The 26,361-nt window shown below is 41.4% G+C and overlaps 1 protein-coding gene across 5 annotated transcripts in view; it reads left to right on the top strand.

Annotated features, from left to right (window-relative positions):
• TENM2 (teneurin transmembrane protein 2) overlaps window positions 1-26,361 on the top strand; it is a 1,578,682-nt gene that overhangs the window by 1,217,265 nt on the left and 335,056 nt on the right. For all 5 annotated transcript variants that reach the window (XM_030572355.1, XM_030572352.1, XM_030572354.1 and 2 more), the window contains one exon: window positions 2,582-2,791. In XM_030572355.1, coding sequence (XP_030428215.1) covers window positions 2,582-2,791 — 210 coding nt within the window. The remainder of the gene's footprint in view (window positions 1-2,581; window positions 2,792-26,361) is intronic.

Below are 26,361 nucleotides of genomic sequence, written 5' to 3' on the forward strand. Positions count from 1 at the left end.
CCCCCCAAACAGACATAGTCATTATGGACAGTTAAAAGAATATTGTGTCACCCATCTGTCAGCGTTTGGAGGAATAGACTAAGGCAAGATCTTGGACTTATGGGTCCTGTTATCAGAGAAGGGGGTGGTGCAGTGACTCAAAGACTGGGAGTGAGGCAACATTGCCCTATGCACCTGATTTCAGCCAGCTTTATGTTGGGGTGGGCTGAGCTGCCTCACTTCAGGGGAAAGATCAGGACTCAAGAGATGAAGAAAAGAGTGCACGGTGAGTGGGGAGGGAGATTCTGTACCTGGAAGATGGGACTAGGAAGAAGTGGGACTGAGAGGGTGTGAAATTGCGGATGACTAAACCCACTTTCAGCCTTAGCTCACTCTTGCAAATGTGACTTGCCCATTATACGTGTCTACAGTATTCCTGAGCAGAGATGCAGAAATGGCTCAGTCACTGCATTCACACAATGGAGTCTGGGATGTGTCTTAAGGATTCCCTTATAATACTCCACTGTCTCATAACTCCTAGTTATGGCCCATTTCTCACAGTAGTTTAATTTCATTGACGGGAATGAGGTAATTCACATTGATTATACTTATTACTGTCCCATGTCTTTATTAGTATTGATGGGCACCTGTAGCAAAAACATTCTAAGAGGGAGGTTCAGGCCAGATATATTCTGTGCTACATTCATACATCTCTTGTCCCATGACTCCAGTGAGTTCCCATATTCGGGCCATTGGAGGCAGTTGTCATTATTAGTGACAGAATTCTGCATGTGCTTTTTTACTTGTGCTAATGCCCACTGTGGTCACAAATGGATCGGGCTATGCCCATATTTGAAATCTGCATTCATTTCTACCTTTGGTGAAATGCTGTTGTAAGGTCAATTCATAGCTACATATGATTGCCACAACTGGATTTTTTCCTCTGTTACAGAATTTTGCAAGAAATCTGTACTTCTAACACGTCATGTCCAGGATCTTGCAGAATAGACAAAAGCAAGAAAATATAAGTGTCATCACTATGTTTTAGACATATTATATACAGTCTTGCTCCCAGTGAAGTCAGTGGCCAAGTTCCCATTGACTTAAGTGGTTTCAGGCCCATAATTTGTGTTTGCTTCCCATGCTTACCATCTGGCATGTTTCCTAGTCGCAGGAAAAATATGTGAGTAACTAAATAAAACATGGAAATTGCTTAGCAAATACAGTAAAATGTACTATACAGGAAATTTTCTTGTAGACAGATCATCCAAAGTAACTAAACATCCTAATTACTTGTCAAATTGGGGGCTTCATAGAGTGTACACATCAAAGAAAACAATTACAAAGAATATTGTTCCAGTATCTCATGCTTAAATTGCGTTGGCATTTTGATTGTGCTGCAGTTGCATTGAACATTACCCATAGTAGTGCCTCTGAAAATGTTACTTCTGGGAATATTACAGGGATAAGAAATAATTTTCTGTCTGAGACACAGGGATTATATACCCCAGGTCATTCTGGGGTCTAGCTGCCTCAATATGGGAGGACTATCATTCATCTTTTCTCTCTTCAGAGGTGCTGTAGGAACTGTATTTTAGTGTGGGTCGGGTCCCGGTAAACATGCAGCTAGAAAGATGGCAGAAGAATGGTTTAATTTTATATTGCTTTCTGCTGTTTTCTGCTGGTGGGAAGTGGGTCTGATCATTCTAAATGGCTGAACAGGAAGTTGCATGGTTTTGCAAAATATAAAAGATAAAAGGTGTAACCAGCGATTATCTTTATGTATCCATTCTGGCCACTAAGGCCCAAGTCCTGCAAAGCTCTTAAGCACATACTTAACTTTTAAACATGTGAGTAATCCCATTGGCCTGTTAACATCAATGGAAAGACTCCCATTAACTTTAATTGGTCTCTGGATCAAACCCTAAGCACTTTACTGGATTGGGCCCAAGTGAGCTGAGATACAGAACAGGAGAAACATAAGTATTCTGCTGAATTGAGGGGTAGACATATGCTTAATTTTAAGCATGTGCATAATCCCATTGTGAAAGCAACCTGAGGGAGAGCATTACTTTGATTTAAGAGCTAGTTCCTCAGCTGCATTTTAAGCCTGGGAATATGCTTTCTATGGGTTTTTTTTTTTCTGTAATAAATTATAAGTAACCAACGGGTTGTTTTTGTATGAAAACTCTTTGGATCAAATGCTGAAATTGTTGTGACTGGGATATGCAGAAGCTCAGCACTCTCAGGATCTGGTCCTTTGGCTTTCTTATTTGTAGACATTTCTGTGGGATAGAAATGGAGCTAACTAGGCCTCCCTTCCCACCCTTTTCGTTTAGCTGTATCTCATTCATCCAGCATCAGCTCATCTAATCAGTTACAGGCTGATGCTGTGGAGACATTCCTAGAATGATTTCACAACATAGCTGATCATTCTGAATATGATACAAAGGGGCGAGTTGGTACCAGTGGTCATTAGGTATTTTGATTCTGCCCCAACTGTAGTTGTATATACTAATGGCCAGTTTTATGTGACTTTTTTTTAATATTTTTTTTCGTTACACTCATTGCTGACCTTTGATCCCTGTGTCCTCTTTACCAGGTCGTCCCATTCCACCTACATCCTCGTCTAGCCTTCTCCCATCTGCTCAGCTGCCCAGTTCCCATAATCCTCCACCAGTTAGCTGCCAGATGCCATTGCTAGACAGCAATACCTCCCATCAAATCATGGACACCAACCCTGATGAGGAATTCTCTCCCAATTCATATCTACTAAGAGCATGTTCAGGGCCACAACAGGCTTCCAGCAGCGGTAAGGAAATTGCAAGCAAATGGAATGTGATTATGACCTTTTTTTGTGTCATGTTTGCAAGTATATGTCTGTATCATACAAAATGGTGACTCCTCAATATGAAAATGAAGACAAAATAACAATCTTTTGTAATTTATTGCATTTAAGTTTTTTTTGAGAAACACTATGTATCATATTTATTTTTCCTTTATTTCACTGTAGAGTATTTCTTTTATGTTAAGAGTAATTTAAGGCATGTAAAAACTATTAGTGCATCCCTGTTGCTGAGAGAATGACTTACTCAACGAGGTGGTATGCCTTGAAGCAGTCTCTTGTAGAAAGGACATGTCTATAAGGTACTATACTGTAGTGGTTTGCATTTTTATAGATTAATGATGTATGTAAAACAAGTTGTGAGGCTGTATACCAGAAAGCATGTCATGCACTGGTTATTGTGTCTGTGCTCTTGTTTCAATAATATATCTAATCCTAGCTTGTCAGTCTACATATAATTAAACTATTGATGTTTTCAGAAAACTAATTTATGTCTGGAAAACATTTTAGGCCCAGTTTTCAAAAGTGGGATCTGATTTTGTGTTGCTCTGTTTGGTGCCTCAATATTTGGGTGCCCATCTTGGGCCAATAAGGCCCATTTTCAGAAATGCTGAGCCCTCATGACTCCATCTGTAGTCAGTAGAATCTGTGAATGCTCAGTGCTTTCTGAAAATGAGGTTCAAGATGTCTCAGGCTAAGGGGCCCAAAATCACAGACTAGTTTTGGAAACGTAAGGCTCACAAATCTTCACTTATTTTTTGCATTAGGTAATTTTGTCAAGGAAATGCATCCAATTGATATGTACCATATTCAGATATGTGTGTGTGTAATTCCTATTGACTTAAGCGAGAGTTATCAGAGGACATAGTCTGACCCTTAGTCTCTTGCCTGGGAAAGTTTCAAATATTCTTTATAAAAACGCATTTGACCCTAATTCTGCTTAACGATGCTATTCTGAACTTCTGTTTTGGAAGGTTATTCACCTACTGTTGTAGTTAACGTATATTTAAAATCCTTAGCTAATAAAAGTATTTTACTTACAATTTTATAGCCTTGACATTTAACCACAATGAACACACAGAAAAGTGATAGAAAAAGTAGAAGATGCAGTTACTGATCACTCACAACTTCTCCCCAGGTCCTCTGTTCTCTGTAATGATGTAGGTCTGCGTGACACTACAGATCCTGTGTGGCACGGATCTTTTGGTATTTATGCACGTGCCCTGTACATTTTAATTATGAAGTTTGCTGACTAAGATATACTAGCGTTAAATCAGATTACAACACAATGGTGCACCCAGCAGAGTCATCTGCTGGATGCAGTCATACATGGGATCCCAAATGTTTGGCTGGAGAATGGAGAAATGTGGCACTAAAAAGCATCTGCAGGTTTAACTGAATGACTCTTTATACTTCATTTTAAATGATAATTTATCATTGCAAGTCTTTTATGTCTTAGAGCCTTGGGGTGGCCCTGGCCATGTTTCATGTTGCTCTCAGGCTGTGGGCTGATACTATGTACCTTTATAGTATACTCAAAAATGTTTTGAATTGCTTTTTTAAAGGTTGGTATGGCTCAGCATTTTGGCTTTGTGCCCCACCATAACCATTTTAAAGCATGCTCCATTTTCCCCTTTAGTAACGTATCAGGTTTCTCAAGAGGGGAGCTTATTATGTTTCATTTCTAATTTTGAAGGTACCACAAACAGGTGATTATTTATTACCTCATTCCGACCACAAATGTATGCAGCATTCTTTAAACAGCACTTTGTAGTGGCAAGGGGGGCTCTCCAGAACTTGCCAACTGCCTTAAATAACTAAATAAGTATTCCAGGTATTTCCTTTAGTGTACAAGTGAAGGTACTAATATTTATCTTAGATAGGTAATGCTCACATGTTCTTAAGCATCAGCTTGTATAAGTGCTAAGTTTTAAAATAACAAAGCTGCTTTCTACCTGCAAGACTTAAAGTAGCGTATGTCATCGATAGAGATGATCCTGGGCTGTAAAATTCAGACCTGAAATCATAATCTGATTTTTGAATGTCTATGAAATGGCATTTGAATGCCTTTGGATCCAAGGTTTCAGTTCAGCACGTAATAGAGAGGGGAGAGAGATTAAATATTGGAAACTAGATCTGTGTTTGGATTCTAAACCTCGAACATTTTGGATCTAAGGCCCAACTTTGGTTATTAATGCATGACAAAGATTTTATCTTTAAAAGCTCTGATGCAAACACTTAAATAAACATAGAAGACCATATTAAATTTAAGAATTCTCATGTTGATCATGTTACTTAATAAGGGTATTCCCATTTGGCTGATGGTATACTTATATTTGCCTCAACCCCATGATTATAGGATAAGTCCTAAATGGGTTTAAGATGTGTCTTCCTGGATGTGAGTTGATAGTCATCCATATGTACTGACCTGGGCCCTTCATGATAGCCTTTCTTGATATATTTGGAAAATGCATATGCTTAAAAAAAATTACCTAATCTAATCTTCCATCAAATGAGCAATCCATTGTTGATATTATGAAAGCCTTTAATCTACAATAAATCTTTATTAGAACTCATCAGAGCTTCTAGTTTGAGAGAAATGTGATTATAGCACTCTTAAAATGACATTACATCATTGGGGTGATTGGTTTATCATTTGGAGAAGCGACATCAATCATAACTAGCATAACCACACAGTAAATGAATTCAACCTTTCTACTGTGGAACAATGACACTATAATTGCTCAAAATCAGGCTTAAAATGAAATCAGAAAATGCACTTTTTCAAGTATGATGTTAACTTAATGGAATATATTATTAAAAATCATGTTTGAGGAAATTCTGTGCAATTAAAAATATGTGGAAATGTATTCCTTTTTTCTCTCATTAGAACCTGATTTCAGTTGCAGAACCATTTTATATGCAACAGAGATGATGCTGTTTTTAATTGAATGCCCATCATTTATGTTTTCTACTTTTATTTCTTAATATACTATTCAGCAGAATTATATATTAAGGAGGACAGGAGGCTGTTGAAATATAGTGCACCTGCTGGTAATATTTTTGAAAAACTCACAAATATTATAGAGGAAAATGAAACCAAAAATATGTAGCATTTTATACATGTAAAGATACCAGAAGACAAAATATTTCCATAAGGGGTCAATTTTGTCACTAAACTATCTAGAATGGTTTCTTACAGTTAACATGGAAAACAGGCTCATTTTCTTTTGTTGTATAGACACAGGATGTGCTTTTTTGTGATTATGTTTAGAAATGACCTTTAGCTAAAGAAAATATTATTTTGATGTGTGCATTCAAAAATGGACAACAGTGGTTATCTGTCCATAGGCTGTACATTTCGTAGATAAACAGAATAGATTTTAAGTTACTAACACTCATTTTTTTCTTGTCAAATTAAGATTTACTGCTCTTTGAACATCAATCCTGGAAACAAGAGAAGTTTGTGTTTTCTGTTTTCAGTATAACTAACATACCCCTGGATACAATTTATTTTTTTCTGAAATGAGTACCATCTTGCATGATAAATTTTGTTTCATTGGATAGTTAATTAGAGCCTTATTTAAGATCCAGCACGATTCTTTCATTCGGAATCCTCTGAGTCCTATAGATAATATGAAAGCAAATGCAATGTTAATTTCTTTTTGTCCGCATAAAGTATTTTGAATTTGAGAATAGGGGAAGCTAGAAATTTTACCAAGCCCTGAGACTGAAATCTGTTCTTCATTTGCTCTGAGCTGTTTTCCAGTGGTTTACAGGAATCTAAATGAAAGCAGAATTTGGCCCAATTTTTCAGTGTTTATGTATCTTTTGACACAGATGAACTAATGTAAAGCATTTGGCCTAGTATAGCAGTATACATTCACAGAGCATTCTGGACATAGCCTAGAAGAAAGAAATTTGATTTTTCACAGGTGCCATTATGTCTGGGGGGATGGCGACAGATGGAATGGTTATGAAATGTGCAGTTGTTATTGGGTATGTTAATATAAATTGTTTAACTCACTGGTTTTGACCTTGCTCTCAAAGGGTCTTGGTTCTGTGTTAAACTCAAAATAAATAGTAACAAAAATCTTATTAACATAACCCAAGTTTGATATGATGACACGTGGAATGTAAAACATAGACTCATAGAATCATAGAATATCAGGGTTGGAAGGGACCTCAGGAGGTCATCTAGTCCAACTCCGTGCTGAAAGCAGGACCAATCCCCAACTAAATCATCCCAGCCAGGGCTTTGTCAAGCCTGACCTTAAAAACCTCTAAGAAAGGAGATTCCACCACCTCCTTAGGTAACCCATTCCAGTGCTTCACCATCCACCTAGTGAAAAAGTTCCAGCCTAAACCTCCCCCGTTGCAACAGGCTATAATGCTGTGTGAATGCCTAGTTAAAAGGATCTACCTTCCTCAGCAAGGTACTAAGAGGCACTACAAAATACAGCAGGGCTTCATATTTAGAGATTTGGATTCAAGTGCTCCTAAACTGCCTTTTCCTGCAGTCTGTTCCAGTGGTTAGAAAGCATTGCTCTGAAGGAATCTGGGATTTTTTATTATTACATCACCCCTGAAGGTCTTACTCCAGATTCTCTTCTACGAGTGTTCAAAGCAGTCTGCTTTCTGACCTTCTACAGTTCAGAGTTACATAAACAGATGCCTCCAGTAGTATAATTTAAAACCCTATGGAAGAAGTCATCTTCAAAAAAAAAAAAAAAAGAGAAGAATCCCACAGAAAAACAATGAAGTCTCCCGCAGACAGTGAAGTATCAGCCCTCACTGAATGGAAAAGTAGTTTCTGTATCCTCCGGCTTACATAGCAGAAAATAAAATAGCAACAAGAAAAATCCTGAATTCTTAGCTTACTTTTTTCCATGAAGGATTGATTTCATGTTATTTAGAAGACTAAATAAAAGGGTTTGGGTAACTCAGTAGGTAGCACCTTCATCTTTTTGCTAGAAGAACATCCGTTTAAACTGTAGATAAGAAATCTAGGCATGCATATCCATCCCAGCATGATTTCAGTGGCTGCTGGATTGCTAGAGGAACTATTCTTCTGTATTAAACTGGACTAAATACTGCTGGTATTAAAGATGCCCTGGCACTTTTTAAAATAGAATGTACAGGTCAGTTTTTTAAAAGAAAAAAATATATAATCTCCTTGGAAACAAACACTGATGCTTGAAAGTTATGGGCCCAATCCAGCATAAAATCCTTACTGTCAATCATCTGTGCCACTCATGGAAAAGATGTAGATCTTAGAGCTGTGAAAGGCAAACATAAAGCATTTGGCACTAAGGCTGACCTTCCAAAAAACCTACGTATTAATTTAGTTCTATAATGGCATTTTTCAGTACCACACCCAGGCGGTGTCTATGCCTGCTTTTACCCCATGTTTCTCTAATCTCGTAGGACTCCTCATTGGTGACTAACCAAACTAGTGAAATATAGTTCCACTCTAATTCAAAGTAACTTTCTTGTGAGGCCTATGGAGAGACACACAGAGCCTCAGACCATTTCAAGAAGAGTTTACCCTTCGTGAGAGCCCTCCTCCTGATCACTGTCAGGTAGGGTTGCCAGGTGTCCAATTTTTGACTGGAATGCCCACTGCTGACTGGGCCATTAAAAGTCCAGTGGGTGGCACAGTGGGGCTAAGGCAGACTCCCTGCAGCTTTCGGAAGCAGCGGCATGTCCCCCCTCCAGCTCCTAGATGTAGGGGCAACCAGGGGGCTCCACACGCTGCCCCCACCCCAAGTGCCAGCTCCGCAGCTCCCATTGACTGGGAACTGCGGCCAACAGGAGCTGTGGGGGCAGCGCCTGCAAATGGGGTGGTGCACAGAGCTGTTTAGCCCACCTCCGTGTAGGAGCCAGAAGGGAGACATGCTGCTGCTTCCAGGAGCTGCCTGAGGTAAGCGCCACCCAGAGACTGCACCCCATCCCCTGCCCCAGCCCTAATCCTCCTCTTTCCCTCCAAACCCCTCAGTCCCAGCCTGGAGCACCCACCTACACCCAAAACCCCTCATCCCCAGCCCCACCCCAGAGCCCACACCCCCAGCTGGAGCCCTCACCCCGCCCCCCTCCCCTGCATCCCAACACCCTGCCTCAGCCTGGAGCCCCCTTCCACATCCTGAACTCTTCATTTCAGGTCCCACCCCAGAGCCCGCATCCCCAGCTAGAGCCCTCACCCCTCCTGCACCCCAAACCACTGAGCCAGCCTGGTGAGAATGAGCGAGTCAGTGAGGGTGGGGAGAGCGAGCAACAGAGGGAGGGAATGGAGTGAGTGGGAGTGGGGCCTTGAAGAAGGGGCAGGGTGGGCAGTGCCTTGGAGGAGGGGAGGGGCAGAGTGCGTGGCATGGGTGTTCAGTTTTGTGCAAGTAGAAAGTTGGCAACCCTACCATCGTGTTGCCTCTCCTCTCCACTGTTATTTTCCTTTTTCCTTTTAATTTGGTCCCTCTTGAGCTCCCTCCTGGCCGCTGGAATGGAGATATCAGCCACGGAAGGGTAGTTGTGGCTCTGAATCCCTTCATGCTTGTCCATCTAATTGTAGGTGCATGGATTAAGATGTCAATGACTTTTATTCCTAGAATCTGAGTAGTGTAGAAGGCTTCATTTTAGGCATCACCAATACAATGCCTAAGATAAGTCAGTGACCACCTTAGGCAGGTAAAGCTCCATGCAGGCAGAGGCACATTCTTTTTTTTTTAAATAATCCTATTTGTAGTTTCCAGTCTGCACATTTCATGCACAGTCCCATATTATATATCAGTAAAAATACCTTGAGAAACAGCATTGTATGCTCTTGAGATTTCAAATTGAAATACCATAAGCAAGCATTTTCTCTCGGTATTTTACAGCAATGCAAGGGAGGGAATTGAAGACTGAACATTTCAATTTCTATATTCAAATTTAAAAATGCTCATTTCCTGTTAATTTGGGGTCCCAAAACTACAGGTTGTTTTTGTATTGTTTCCCTTCCCACTGGTGCCTGCTGCATGCTGCCCCAGAAATAATAAAGAGCTAAACTAACTTGAAGAATTGTGCACTGAATGATCAATATGGAGAGGGTGAACCCAAAAAGCATTTTCTTCTCAGGAAATAGTTGACAATATATAGGGGTGGGTATCCAGCTTTCATGTTTTCTTTCTTTAGGGTAGATGAGATGGGGTAGAAACGTATTGCATTTTGTCAGCTATATTTGTTTAGAGAACTGTTTAGAAAATGGTAGCTGCTACCAAGGAGGGCTCAGGAGCCAATGACTTTCTGTGCATATTGTTTTGAGCTGGATTTATATATTTATCATGTATATCTTCAAAAGGGAATTTTCTGTACTTTAGTTGTAATTTCTTCACTTTTCCATCTCTTTAATTTGAGGGCACTATCTAACTCTCCTGCTGCATCTCTTGAGCACCAACAAGGTTTCTTCCCATTTTAAAATGGCATTAGAACTGGAGAAGCTGCACAGGGCATGTTTCTGCATTGAAATTTAAAAGTCGTTTCCCCCCTTAAGAATTAGCTCCTTTATGCTATTACTATTACTGATACTGTTGCTGCTGCTGTTAAACTGTGTAAAAGCAGTTGAGGATGCTAGCAGCTCTCTGAATTTCAGCCATTAGACTTGAGTTCAGATGTTAGGTATTGCAGAAACAATATAGTTATTAATTTATGAACTCATAATCATAACAGCTAAACAAATGGTTGAACAAGTCACAAGCAGAAGTTGGTAAGGTAACAAAACAAGCTATATTACATTAAAAAAGAATCTAAAATTGACAATAGGTCCTGATGATGTTATTTTAATCAAACTGTGCCCTTGAGAGGTATAGTGACATTCAGAGTTTGTTTGTGTTTTTAAATCTTTTTGTTTGTTTTTTCATACTCGTAAAACATTATGAATTGGCACCTTTGGAGAACTGCAGCTGCTCTTTAGCAATAGAAATTCAGCAAAGACAGTGCAATGCCAGCTTTCCAAGCTTCACTCCTTCCATTATGTCTCACCCCCGGTGTCTGATCCCACTGCTAATAAATGAGAAAATAGTTCAGTCTCCATGGCCATTTGATCCTTGTCAGTTTTATGCTGGGAGAGCCAGTTAATGCCAGTTGCAGTTCTGTCCCCATTCAACTTGTTTGAGACCACCAATTTATTTTACCTATATAAGACTTCAAGTTTTCCAGACAAGTGAGACAGGCCAGCAGTTGCATTGTGCAACTGTGTCAGGATATGAGTACTGTTAATAAATGGTTAATCAATTGTTATGCATAGTTATAGAGTTAAATAGATTAATAGGCTTCTTGTAACCATCCATAATACCTTATTCTTATGTGCTTATAAACATCTGCATCACATAGTACTCATGTCTGTAATATGAATAGAAACTCTATTAAACATTATAAAACTATTTATATATGTACCCTAAGGTGTGATCATTGCGTGTGTATTATTTCTGGTGTTTGCACTGAGGCACTTAGAGTAGGACATTGTGAACACTCGTGATCCTGAAATGGTTAGGAAAGGATTATAAGTAAAATTAACGTTTTCTACTATTGTTCTGTTTTACTAGAAAACAATTATTATTTCTAAGAAGATAGCTTGGAGTTGAACCAATTCTATCAGTGAATGCTCAACCACGGTTACCCAGCAATAAAATAAAGAGATGATCAGTCAGTTTTCGGTTACTGTTTGGAGCCAGTCTTTACATTAAATTTTAAAACTAAGATGACAGGTTCTTTCTCTCTCTCTTGTTTTTAATATCTCAGCAAAAATATCACCATTCCTTTTACCATTAGACAATTCATGCTCCTCTTCCTACCCAATTGTAACAGAGAAAGCTGAGGATGTGAATGTTTGTATAAGTTGCGAATTATTGGCTTCATCAAATACCTACTTTTCAAATATATCGACATGAAAGTGGAGGGAAAAATCCTATTTCTTTGTGCCAGCTCCCCAAATATTTCCACGATGCATTCTATGGCATTCACACTCAACTGAAATTGCATTTCAGTCTGTTCTATTTGATTGGATTCCATGTTTTCTTCCCATCTGTCGTAATGGTACACTTATTCACAGTTCCCTAGCTTAGTTTTGTTTCAGTGGCCTTTTGTAGGTACCTAGGACACCTTGCCATTCAGCTCCCTCCCTTTCCCCCTCCATGCGAAGGCTATTGTTTTACATGTTGCTCTTTCTCTCTCTGCTGTAGTAGTTGTCTTTCTGTTTGTTGCATTTGTGTGAGATGCCATGTTGCTATAACAGCACAGGGATCTTTACTAGCTGAGCTCTTTTCCTATTTTTTAACCAGTTCTTCTTATGCTCAGGTCAGGTCTAGCAATTTGGTAAATCAATAAATACACAGAACCAGAAAGGGACAATGCCTACTTAAAATATTATGATGACTTTCCAGTGAATTGTGATTATTGTAGTGGTTGTAACCTGTACTATGTCTCTTCTATCCCAAAACTGATTAGGATTGAAAACTTGAGGGATCCAGTGGCAAAATAATTCATAAGTGAATAAGAAAGTTGTATTATTTAGAGCAGATTTTGAGCTTGGTGCCTCTATTTATCATCCCTAAATGGCCAGAAGAGATTCTGCCTCCCAAGGTGTGTGATCTCTCCTCTAGATATATTGCAGTAAAATCTGCTTGCTGTGAACTCTTACACAGTGAAACTTTGTTTGTAATATACAGAGGGAACGTTCCCAGTTGTTTCAGCACACTGTTGGGTGCCAAGATTTGGGCTTCTTTTTGGCAGACATACCCCAAGAGAGCCCTCTGAGGCCGCAGGTTTGTCTTCACACTTCTTCTGGCAGCAGGCAGAGTATGTACAAAGCACAAAGCCTAGCAGGGGTATAAAAGTGTAGATCGGGGTAGGCAACCTATGGCAATGTGCTGAAGGCGGCATGCGAGCTGAATTTCAGGGGCAATCACGCTGCCTGGGTCCTGGCCACTGATCTGGGGGAGCTCTGCATTTTAATTTAATTTTAAATGAAGTTTCTTAAAGATTTAAAAAACCTTATTTACTTTACATACAACAATAGTTTAGTTATATCTGATAGACTTATAGAAAGAGACCGTCTAAAAACTTTAAAATGTATTACTGGCTCGTGAAACCTTAAATTAAAGTGAATAAATGAAGACTCAGCACACCACTTCTGAAAGGTTGCCGACCCCTGGTGTAGATGGTGAGGCACTGCTTAGGCAAGTAAAGACACACCTGAACCCAAGGATACGAACCCTAATGGCTCTCCACATTCCTGAGTAGGGCCCTAAAGCTAAACTGCTATTTTTAGCAGTGTAGTGTCCCATTGCCGGAGTCTGCTTGCTGCAGGGAAAGGCTCTGGCAGCTCCTCCCTGCTAGAGTGTGGAGATTTCCCCTGCTGCAGGGAAAAACTCCGACAATGGAGAAAGGCTCTGGCAGGAGGGAGGCAGTGGGGAAAGGCTCCAGCACTGCCGGAGCCCTTTTTCAGAACACAGAAACTGTTCATGAATTGAGGCTGAATTCTGCAAAAAGTTTCAGCCAAAAATAAAAAATGCTTTCACAAAAGTCCAAGAGTTCATTTTGACCATTTCAAAATAAAATGTTTTGACTTTTCATTTTTTAAAAGTGTTTTATTTTGAAATTTAGCTTTTTTTAAACAAAAAGGGGAGCCAAAAACACCTGAAAATGACCCCCTCCCCCAATGACCCTGTCATAAACAGATGGTTAAGGGTTAATTTCTCTTTTACCTGTAAAGGGTTAAGAAGCTCAGTAAACCTGGCTGACACCTGACCAGAAGACCAATGGGGGACAAGATACTTTCAAATCTTGGTGGAGGGAAGTCTTTGTGGTTTTTTTTTTTGTTCGTTGTTCGCTCTTGGGGCTAAGAGGGACCAGACATACACCCAGGTTTTCCCAATCTTTCTGAATCAGTCTTTCATGTTTCAAAATTGTAAGTAATAGCCAAGCAAGGCAGATTAGTCTTATGTTTGTTTTCTTAACTTGTAAATGTGTCTTTTTGCTGGAAGGATTTTTACCTCTGTTTTCTGTAACTTTGAATCTAAGGCTAGGGGTGGTGGTCCCTCTGGTCTGCATGAATCTGAGTACCCTGTAAAGCATTTTCCATCCTGATTTTACAGAGATAATTTTTACCTTTTCTTTCTTTAATTAGAAGTTTTCTTTTTATGAACCTGATCAATTTTTCCTTATTTTAAAATCCAAGGGATTGAGTCTGAACTCACCAGGGATTGGTGGGGGGAAAGAAGGGGGAATGGTTAATTCCTCCTTGTTTTAAGATCCAAGGAGTTTGGATCAGTGTAAAGCCTCTCAAGGCAACCCAGGGAGGGGAAAGTCTGGGGGGAAAAGGAGGGAGATGGTTAATTTCTCCTTGTTTTTAGATCCAAGGGGTTTGGGTCTGGGTTCCCCAGGGAAGGTTTTGGGGGAACAGAAAATGTGCCAGACACTAAATTCTGGCTGGTGGCAGCGTACCAGATTTAAGCAAGTAATTAAGCTTAAACATGTTCATGCAGGTCCCCACTTTTTGTACCCTAAAGTTCAAAGTGGGGGAAAAACCTTGACAGACCCCTTTCTCCCCAAAAAGTTTTTATTTTTATTTATTTATTTATTTATTTATTTTGGTGAGAAAATGCAAAAATAAAATCAGTTTGGGTTTGAACCAAAATATTTTTTCCTGATTTTTTTTCCAGTTCAGGTCCCAATTATTCTCTCAGCTCTGTATATAAGTGCTAAATATTGTTTATGTTATCACTGTTTAATTTATTATTGCTGAGATCAGTGGGAGTTTTTGTGCGCATTACCCACAGGGTCAGGCCCATAGTTTGTATACATCAGGGGTCGGCAACCTTTCAGAAGTGGTCCACCGAGTCTTCATTTATTCACTCTAATTTAAGGTTTCACGTGCCAGTAATAAGTTTTAACGTTTTTAGAAGGTCTCTTTCTATAAATCTATAATATATAACAAACTATTGTTGTGTGTAAAGTAAATCAGTTTTTAAAAATGTTTAAGAAGCTTCATTTAAAATTAAATTTAAATGCAGAGACCCCCAGACCAGTGGCCAGGCCCGGGCAGTGTGAGTGCCACTGAAAATTAGCTTGCATGCCAAAGGTTGCCTACCCCAGTATACATTATTGTTGTGATCAACAAAATGCAGGGTTATCTGCTTAGCAAAGCACAATTAATGCTTTTGCATGGTTATTCTTTATCCCCACAGAACAAAAATATTGAGAAAAGGGATTTCTCTTGCAGAACCAAATTGCTTATTTTGGAATGGCAGATGTACATCTGAAATAGGTGCTTATGAAAATGTAATAAATATAAAAACTGCCAAATGGCATAACACAGTTTAATTCGATATAGAACATATAAGAAATTCAGGGTCAGTGCAAATGTATACAAAAGCTGCATTTTAAGTCAGCAGAGAAAGTTGGATGTCCAATGATCAGGCCACCCTATATTTAGTAATATTATTATGTATTTATTGCATTTAGATTTTAAGTGTGTTCTCTCCACTTCCCTGAGTATGTACACAATACAAATCACAAAAAACTGAATTTCAACTGCTCAGTAGATTTGAGCCAATTGACTTAAAGGTGAAAGGCTCTATATTCTATTAGAAATCTTGAGTCATCCAGAGGTTCACAAACATATAAGATTTATTCCCTATATACATTTCCAACCACACACCATTTTTCTTTTCTTTTTTTTTCTTTATTGTTGACAGAGCTGGGAAGATTTCACTGTCTTCATTCTTGAATTCCTCCGAGATCATGCCAAAGAAATAAATGCATTAGAGAATCTTGTTCTGCATTCCTGCTTTTTGGAAACAATTTCCATCAGTTTCCCAACTGATAGTGCTTTACACTCCTCTTCCGTTTTCTATTTTGAGATTGCTAATTGATGAGACCTAGACCCCCAGCTGTGTAGCCAGTGCTGCTGGGTAACATGGAAGTTAAACTACTCTGTCATGTTTAGTTAAGAGGACAGAAACATTCATTTTTAGCACTTGTACATATTTTTCAGTGAATTTAGTGCTCATGATGCTGGACTAACAGCTCTGGAGACTGAAGTGTTCTTTTTTTAATCTGTGGAATAGGTTTAGGATGGGCAAATTCAAGCTTTCCAACTTACCCTGCCAGTGCACTTTAACTCTGATCTGGAGGGACTGCATTTAAGGATTAAAAATGTCTCTGGTCCAGATTAGTTTCTTGGACAATTCTTTGGACTGTCTGGCCTCTATTCAGCAAAAAATTAAGTAATGCTTAAATCCATCCTTGGCAAGCAAATCACTTGAGTACGTGGTTAATTTTAAGCACATTCTTAAGTCCCACAGAAGCCAAAATTACAATCCCATTGAAGCTGTTGGGTCTTAAAAACATGCCTGAAGTTGAGCATGTGCGCAGGAGCTTTGCTGAATTGGTGACTTTAAGATTGCTCTGTGAAAATGGGTTTCAGATGTAATGATATGTTTTTGGATATGGGCATGAGATTTGGACTGACACGACCAATTCATTTAAAGTAGACCATCAAAGAGTCTTTGATGGCCTCCGCAGACTTGGACAACTCCATGTTTTGTCAAGTGTTTCTTTTCATTTTATCAACATAAACACTAATTGGAAATGTGGCTTTTTATGGGAGAAATATCTGATGTTAATTATTTTTGCAGCTATAGTCTGCGTTTCTTAATATATAGACACTCTTTAGTTAATCCTGTTAGGTTTTTCTGCTTAAGGATCAAACTAATTCCTGATTGACATTGATGAGTACATCACAGCGCATATGTTTTCTTTTAATAAATGTCTGAAGACATGTGACCATTAACTTTCATCTTACAAAGAAATTATGTGGTTTTATTGTTCCTATTTTCCATAGAGTCCTCCACTGGCTGTTTTAGGAGAACATATCTAAATAGTTATCTCTGACATGTAGATTTTGGTGGGTATGTGGAAGGATTACTGTATAGAAACTGGTTTTAGAGTAATAGCTGTGTTAGTCTGTATCAGCAAAAACAGCAAGGAGTCCTTGTGGCATCTTTTGTTAGTATCTAAGTTGTTTGTTTGTTGTTGTTTTTTTAAAGAAACTAACTCACCTCAGACCTCACAGCACTTTGTTTACGCATAATGCTTATTAAAAATCAGAACAAAAAATATGAAGGCTTTTCTTTTTGTATGTTTAACTCCACACCCCAGTGCCATTAATCCTCCATTTGAACATTCTTTGGCTTCTGTTCAATTTATTTAACCTTTTTGTAGAAATTATGTCTTTTCAGACCAATTTTAGCCTGAGATATAAAAGATATACATGACTTTGTGGTTCTCAGAAGCAGATATTTTCATACTTAAAATAAAATAAGGTTTCCATAGATCCCTTGCTTTTGTAATGGTATTTGTATCTCCAGCAGACATTTTATGTTCAATAAATTCAAAAGACCTTCTGCTGTAAGTGAGATGATATCATGAGGAAATACATACATTTTGCCATAAGCTTCTGTGTTTCAGCTTCAGCGCTATGACGCTCAGATTAACTACAGCCCAGATTTTTTTTTAGTAGATTGATAAAATGGTTCCCCCATTGCAAGAAGACAGCACATACACAATACTGTGTGTATTATAACACATGCAAACCTAAGTAAAAGTAGGACTATGATAGAAATGGATGGAATAGAATAAAAGATCTCCAAAATGATGACTGTCCTCTTTGCTAATATTCAGCCCTGATGTATGAGGGTGCGTGCAAAGCCTTTGAATCCAAGACTAAATTTGCCCCCTCTCTCCTTTCAGTAACTTTTTTGTGGTAGGGTATTGCATTTCATTCAGGACACCACAAAAGATATCAATTTATGTTGATTAAGGTCCCTGTGATATACATGCAAAATTATAAATGCTGAATATTATGTTTGTGGCTTGATCAGCACACACTCTGAACATTGGCGGGGTGGGGGATATTGTTAATGGTTCTGGTTTTGTGCAGATGTAAATCTAACTCCTAAAATTACTTCAGCGCGCGCAAACGGATTTGTGCCCTGTTTGGGTATAAAATAAAATAGATGAGTTGTTGTCTTTCTGAGCTAGTTATTTGTCACTTGAGTGCACAAGACTGGTGAATATGCTGAAGTTAGTCCAAAAAACCAAATGTATAAGTACATACAATCCTAATGTAACAAAGTACATTTTGTTCTGTATGTGATGAATCTTCTTTCATTATGTGGGCCAGCTGTTGAGAATGTGAGAATAATCTCACTGCCATCTTTTATGCCAATGTGCCCAGAATTTTGGGCTATTAAACTTCCAAGATTTAATTTACATTTCTTAGTAATGTTTATTTGTTTCAGCTGGGGATGAAAGAATGCAAGAAATCTCTTGGCTCTAATTAGTACATTTCTGTAATTGGAAAACCGGAGTTTGGAGGCTGAATCAAAATTATGTTCCTGATTAGGGCTGGGTGAAATTTTTTGCGTGAAACTTTCTTTGGTGAAAAATGCAGATTTGACAACACTGACACGTTTCATTAATTTGTGTTGGCTATGCTGAATTGTTCATATTGGGTAGAAAAAAACAAAAAAATCCAAAATTCCAAACAAGTCAAAGCATTCAATTTTTAAGTTTATGAAATGTTTCAATTTTTTAGTTTGAAATGACTTTTTGGTTTGAAATATCCTTCAAGCGTATTAACAAAAAAAAAGAAAAATCTTGAAATCAAAATATAACATTTAATTTTAGGTAGAAAGAAACATTTTATTTGACTTATTTTTTAAAAAACTTTTAAATTCTCTGAAAATTTTGAAAAAATATTTTTGGTTTGATACCAAACAGTTCGGTTTTTTTAATTGGCCAATGAACCAAAAAGTCCATTGTTCACGATAATGAAGACAGAGAGCTTGATCTTCTACTTTCAAAATTAATAGAAAATTTTACCGCTGACCTCAATAGGAGTAGGATTAAGACTGGAATTTGATAAAGATTTGCAGTTAAAATTCCATGTCACGGACCATGAAATCAGCCCTTCCCTATGAAATCTGATCTCCCATGCTACTGGGAACTCCTAGCTGCTAGTCCAGACATGCTAGGGTGGGACAGGAGTTGTCCTTCCCCTGCGTGGCTACTCTTGGTGGGGAGATCAGATCCACCTCCAGAGGCAGCACAGAAATGAGGGTGTACACCCCCAATTCTGCACTGCAGCAGGGCTTCAGGCTTCCATTTCCCACCTCCCGTGCAACTCCTGCCATGGCTCAGCACTCCCTCCCCCATCGGCTCCTGCCAGGCAGGGGTCTTCTGCTCCCAGTGGCTGCAGCCTGGGCTTGGGGCCTCCTCCTGCTCCAGCAAGGGGTTGGGACAGTCCAGGCTGGAGGCTTCTACCACAGCCAAGGCAGCCTGGGATCAGTACTTCTACCCCTACCCCCAGGCTCCTTCCGCAGCTCCGGGCTTCCTCCCCCAGCATCTCCAGTCGGGGCTGAGGGCTTCCACTCCTGCCATCTGAAGCCAGGGGCTTCCACCCTTCCTCCCCTGCTCCAGCTGGAGCTTGGGGGTTCTACCTGGACTTGCAGCTAGGAGTTCCCAGCTAGGGCACTCCAAGCAGCCTGGGGGAGATCCTACCCACTTCCACCTCCAGAAACCTCCTCTAACTACAGGAAGCTCGGAGGCTGCTCCCTAGGCAGTACAGAAGTGAGGGTGGCAATCTTGTCTGTCCCATAACAACTTTGCCAACCCCCACACAATCCCATTTTTGGCTGGGACCCTGTCATAACATTTTTCCCAGATTTGGACCTTAGCGTCCAAAATATGGGTGTTAGCATGAAAACCTCCAAGCTTAGTTACCAGCTTGGACCTGGTAAAGCTGCCACCAGCCAGGGTTTTACAGTGTCTAGCTCACTGTGGTCTCCCCAAAACCTTCCCTGGGGAACCCCCAGACTCAGATTCCTTGAGTCTCACAACAAAGGGGAATAAACAATTTCCCTTTCCCCTCCAGGTGTTCCCTCCCTGGGTTCCTGGAGAGATATACAGCAGCACGCTCCGTGAATCTAAACAGAGGGATTCCACCCTCCCTGTTTCCAGTTCTGGAAACACAAGTACTTCCCCCCCCTCACCCAGAGGGTATGCAAAGTCAGGTTAGTAAATCTAACACAAAGAGATTTTCCCCCTGATTCCTTCCTCCCACCAATTCCCTGGTGAGCTGCAGACCCAATTCTCTGGAGTCCCCACTAAAGAAAAACTCCAACAAGTCTTAAAAAGAAAGCTTTATAAAAGAAAGAAAAATACATAAAAATGGTCTCTCTGTATTAAGGTGACAAATACAGGGTCATTTGCTTAAAAGAAAAAAATGAATAAACAGCCTTATACAAAATGAATACAATTTAACACATTCCAGCAACTATACACATGTAAATACAAAAGAAAACAATATAAACCTTATTGTCTTACTATCTTTGTACTTACAACTTGGAAACAGAGGATTAGAAAGCTGGAGATAGAAAAATCACTCTCATAGCCGAGAGAGTCAGACCCAAGACAAAGAACAAAGAACTCACACACAAACTTCCCTCGACCCAGATTTGAAAAAGTCTTGTTTCCTGATTGGTCCTCTGGTCAGGTGTTTCAGGTTACTGGTGTTACCCCTTTACAGGTAAAAGAACATTAACCCTTAGCTATCTGTTCATGACAGACCCCCACGGTTACAACACTGTGAAATTTGAAATTGACCAGTTTTAAAACCCTCTGGCTGTGAAATTGACCAGAATGGACTGTGAATTTGCTAGGGCCCTACATAGAAGGATTCCCTTTATATTTTGGACCAAGATTTCAGAGCAGCCAGAGTAGAGAAAGCCCCCAAAGATGCCATGCTAAATTTTACCAAACTCTCCCATTCCCACCCCCATGCCACCAGAACCTCCTGCGGATCAGCGCCTCCCTCTCCCTCCTTGTGCCTCTGTCATAAACAGATAGCTAAGGGTTAATGTCTCTTACACCTGGAAAGAAGTTCCTGAAACACCTGACCAGAGGACCAATCAGGAAACCAGACTTTTTTCAGATCTGGGTGGAGGGAACTTTGTGTGGGCGTCCTTTATTCTTGTTCTTCTGCCTGTATGCTCTCTCGGCTATGAGAAGTGATTTCTGTTTCCTGCTTTCTAATCTTCTGTTTCCCAGTTGTAAGTACAAAAGATCAGATAGAATTTATATGTTTTTTTTGTATTTACATGTCTGTCGTTGCTAGAGTGCTTTGAATTGTATTCTTTTTGAATAAGGCTGTTTATTCATATTTCTTTTAAGCAAATGACCCTGTATGTGTCACCTTAATACAGAGAGACCATTTTTATGTATTTTTCTTTCTTTTGATATAAAGCTTTCTTTTTAAGACCTGTTGGAGTTTTTCTTTAGTGGGGAACTCCAGGGAATTGAGTCTGTACTCACCAAGGAATTGGTGGGAGGAAAAAGTCAGGGGGAAATCTGTGTGTGTTAGATTTACTAGCCTGACTTTGCATTCCCTCTGGGTGAGGGGGAAAGAGAGATTAGCTCTTGGTAATTTTGTTCTCCAGGAGTGGGAACGGGGAGGGTGGAGTCCCTCTGTTTAGATTCACGGAGCTTGCTTCTGTGTATCTCTCCAGGAACACCTGGAGGGGGGAAGGGAAAAGGTTTATTTCCCTTTGTTGTGAGACTCAAGGGAGTTGGGTCTTGGGGTCCCCAGGGAAGGTTTTTTGGGGGACCAGAGTGCCCCAAAACACTCTAATTTTTTGGGTGGTGGCAGCTTTACCAGGTCCAAGCTGGTAACTAAGCTTGGAGGTTTTCATGCTAACCCCCATATTTTGGACGCTAAGGTCCAAATCTGGGATTAGGTTATGACATGAGTGGCAGTGGTGAGATAGAATCCAGAAACCAGTAGGAATATTATATTTTTCTTTTCTCTGCAAGGGGCTTTAAGCAGAGGGGAACAGTTTGGTTTTAAAAGGAACCAGAGAGAATTTTTTTCTGCTCTCTCTGGCAGCTGTGGCTTGCATATTAAGCAAGCAACCATTAAGAGACTATTAAGGGTCTTTTGTCACACAATAGCACTCCCATTAGGAGGCAAATACCAGCACTATATACATGCAAATAAAGTGGTTTTTCTGGTTTACTTTACATTGAAAAAATTAGCTAGGAAGAAAGGGAAAAAGGCACCGTTGCTAGGCGGACCCCAGGAGACAACAGAGCCTGCAGTTCAGACAATAAACACCGGAGGGCACCCCAACACAAGAAAACAGGAACCATGACTTCTAAGGCAAAAAGGGAGGCCGAAGAACAAATCAAAGATGCCGAGCACAGGCGAGAGATGGAAAAAAACAAACAGGAACTGGAAAAAAGACAAAAAGAGGTGGAGCTGAAAGAAAAGGAAGAAAGCATCAAACTGGCAGCCTACAAAAGAGAACAAGCAGCCAAAGAGGCAGCCCACGAAAGAAAACTAGAAGAAGAAGAGGTGGCCTACAGAAGGAAACAAGAAGAAGAAGAGGTGGCCCACAGAAGGAAACAAGAAGAAGAAGACATGGCCCACCGCCGAGACATGGAAAAACAACAAAAAGAAAATGAAGAGAAGGAAAAACAGAGAAAACATGAACTGGACTTAGTGCAAGCTGGGCTGCATGCGCCAGCCAATCCTAACAACCCTTCACCAATTATGGTTCCACAGCACAGGAAATTTCCCACCTACAAGGCAGGTGATGACACCGAGGCCTTCTTGGAAAATTTTGAAAGAGCCTGTCTTGGGTACCGCATCTCTGAAGACCAGTACATGGTAGAATTGAGGCCACAGCTCAGTGGACCTTTAGTAGAGGTGGCAGCTGAAATGCCTTAGGAGAACATGAACGACTATAAACTTTTTCAAACCAAGGCCAGATACAGAATGGGGATAACGCCAGATGATGCTCGTCGGCGTTTCAGAACCCAAAAGTGGAAACCAGATGTGTCATTTCCAAACACGCCTACTACGTTGGGAAAAATTATGAGGCCTGGATATCAGGACACAATGTTAAATCCTTGGAAGAACTGCACCTCCTCATACAAATGGAGCAGTTCTTGGATGGTGTTCCTGAGGACATAACACATTACATACAAGATGGAAAACCCAAAAATCTCGCTGAGGCAGGGGAGATTGGAGCCAGATGGATGGAAGTGGCAGAAAGCAAGAAAGCTACGGTCAAGGGGAACGAATACCCCAGGGGGCACACCGACCATAAACCCTACAACCGAGGACAGCCAAAGACCCCACATACCACCCAAGTAAAGCCACAGACGCCCTATTCTTCCACCTCACCAGTCTCCATTAACTCACCTCGGCCCAGTGACCCATCAGATGGAAGATGCTTTAAGTGTAATGAACTGGGACATATCAAGGCCCACTGTCCAAAGAACGCCATCCAAGTGCAGTTCATTACACCACCATCACACCAAAGATCCCCAGGCCCAGATGCCTCTCAAATACCCTAGGAGCGAAGGGAAAAATTGAGAGTGGGCGGAAAGAAGGTTACTGCGTGGAGAGACATGGGGGCACAAGTGTCAGCTATCCACCAATCCTTCATAGACCCCAAATTCATCAACCCAAAGGCCAAAGTGACAATTTACCCCTTCATGTCACAAGCTGTAGACTTGCCTACAGTAGAACTGCCTGTCCAGTACAAAGGCTGGTCAGGAATGTGGACTTTTGCAGTCTATGACAATTATCCTATCCCCATGCTACTGGGGGAAGACTTGGCCAACCAGGTGAAGCGGGCCAAGCGAGTGAGAATGGTTACACGTAGCCAAACCAGGCAAGCTTCCAGACCCATTCCTGTTCCTGAGCCGTCCACAGACGCCCCGTCTGTGTTACCAGAGACCAAGACAGAGGTAGTGAACCCGGATTCCATGCCAACCACTGAAACAGCCACAGCACATCCAGTCCCAGGCCCGGAACTGGAACAGCAACCAGCACCAGCAATTGCAACCATATCTTCAAACTCAACGCCAGAGGGCGCCAGCGAGCCAGAACTGGCAGAAGCAACAGACAGCCATACCCAAAAGGCTCAGCCAGAGCCTGAAATACCCTCAGGTGCACCAGCGGAGAGCGGTTCACCAGCAACGGAAACAACCCCATCACCTACATCGCTTCCAGAGGGACCAAGCCCAAATCCCCAGTCTGAGGAAGAACTGGTGACCCCAGCCTCAAGGGAACAGTTCCAGACTGAGCAGGAAGCAGATGACAGCCTTCACAAAGCTTGGACGGCGGCACGGAGAACCCCACCGCCTCTCAGCTCTTCTAATCGATCGCGGTTTGTTATAGACCAAGGACTTTTATACAAGGAGATTCTTTCTGGTGGACACCGGGAAGAATGGCAGCCGCAAAAACAGTTGGTGGTTCCAACTAAGTACCGGGGGAAGCTCTTAAGCTTAGCCCATGATCATCCCAGTGGCCATGCTGGGGTGAACAGAACCAAGGACCGGTTGGGGAAGTCCTTCCACTGGGAGAGGATGGGCAAGGACGTTGCCAAGTATGTCTGGTCTTGTGAGGTATGCCAAAGAGTGGGAAAGCCTCAAGACCCGGTCAAGGCCCCTCTCCAGCCACTCCCCATAATTGAGGTCCCATTTCAGCAAGTAGCTGTGGATATTCTGGGTCCTTTCCCGAAAAAGACGCCCAGAGGAAAGCAGTACGTACTAACTTTCGTGGACTTTGCTACCCGATGGCCGGAAGCAGTAGCTCTAGGCAACACCACGGCTAACACTGTGTGCCTGGCCCTAACAGACATTTTTGCCAGGGTAGGTTGGCCCTCCGACATCCTTACTGATTCAGGATCTAATTTCCTGGCAGGGACCATGCAAAAACTGTGGGACACGCATGGGGTGAACCACTTGGTTGCCACCCCGTACCACCATCAAACCAATGGCCTGGTGGAAAGGTTTAATGGAACTTTGGGGGCCATGATACGTAAATTCGTCAACGAATACTCCAATAATTGGGACCTAGTGTTGCAGCAGTTGCTGTTTGCCTACAGGGCTGTACCACATCCCAGTTTAGGGTTTTCACCGTTTGAACTTGTCTATGGTCACGAGGTTATGGGGCCATTACAGTTGGTGAAGCAGCAATGGGAGGGGTTTACGCCTTCTTCAGGAACTAACATTCTGGACTTTGTAAGCAACCTACAAAGCACCCTCCGACACTCCTTAGCCCTTGCTAAAGAGAACCTAAAGGATGCTCAGGAAGAGCAAAAGGCCTGGTATGACAGACATGCCAGAGAACGTTCCTTCAAGGTAGGAGACCAGATTATGGTCTTGAAGGCGCAACAGGCCCATAAGATGGAAGCATCATGGGAAGGGCCATTCACGGTCCAAGAGCGCCTGGGAACTGTGAACTACCTCATAGCATTTCCCAATTCCTCACTAAAGCCCAGAGTATACCATATTAATTCTCTCAAGCCTTTCTATTCCAGAGACTTACAGGTTTGTCAGTTTACAGTCCAGGGAGATGATGCTGAGTGGCCTGACGGTGTCTACTACGAAGGGAAAAAAGACGGTGGCGTGGAAGAGGTGAACCTCTCAACCACCCTGGAACGTCTGCAGCGGCGACAAATCAAGGAGCTGTGCACTAGCTTCGCCCCATTGTTCTCAGCCACCCCAGGATGGAATGAACGGGCATACAACTCCATTGACACAGGTAATGCTCACCCCATTAGAACCCCACCCTACTGGGTGTCTCCTCATGCCCAAGCTGCTATAGAATGGGAGATCCAGAACATGCTACAGATGGGTATAATCCGCTCATCTACCAGTGCATGGGCATCTCCAGTGGTTCTGGTACCCAAACCAGATGGGGAAATACGCTTTTGCGTGGACTACCGTAAGCTAAATGTGGTAACTCTTCCAGACAACTATCCAGTGCCACGCACCGATGAGCTATTGGAGAAGTTGGGACGTGCCCAGTTCATCTCTACAATAGACTTAACCAAGGGGTACTGGCAAGTACCGCTAGATGAGCCTGCCAAGGAGAGGTCAGCATTCGTCACCCATGCGGGGGTGTATGAATTTAATGTCCTTCCTTTCGGCCTTCGAAATGCACCCGTCACCTTCCAGAGGCTGGTAGACGGTCTACTAGCAGGACTGGGAGAATATGCAGTTGCCTACCTCGATGATGTGGCCATTTTTTCAGACTCCTGGCCCGAACACCTACTACACCTGGAAAAGGTCTTTGAGCGCATCAGGCAGGCCGGACTAACTGTTAAGGCCAAAAAGTGTCAAATAGACCAAAACAGAGTGACTTACCTGGGGCACCAGGTGGGTCGAGGAACCATAAACCCCCTACAGGCCAAGGTGGATGCTATCCAAAAGTGGCCTGTCCCAAGGTCCAAGAAGCAGGTCCAATCCTTCTTAGACTTGGCCGGGTACTACAGGCGATTTGTACCACACTACAGCCAAATCACTGCCCCACTGACCGACCTGACCAAAAAGACCCAGCCAAATGCAGTTAAGTGGACTGATGAGTGTCAAAAGGCCTTTACCCAGCTTAAGGCGACGCTCATGTCTGACCCTGTACTCAGGGCCCCAGA

This window comes from Gopherus evgoodei, chromosome 8 (assembly GCF_007399415.2).
Source record: "Gopherus evgoodei ecotype Sinaloan lineage chromosome 8, rGopEvg1_v1.p, whole genome shotgun sequence".
NCBI lineage: Eukaryota > Metazoa > Chordata > Testudines > Testudinidae > Gopherus > Gopherus evgoodei.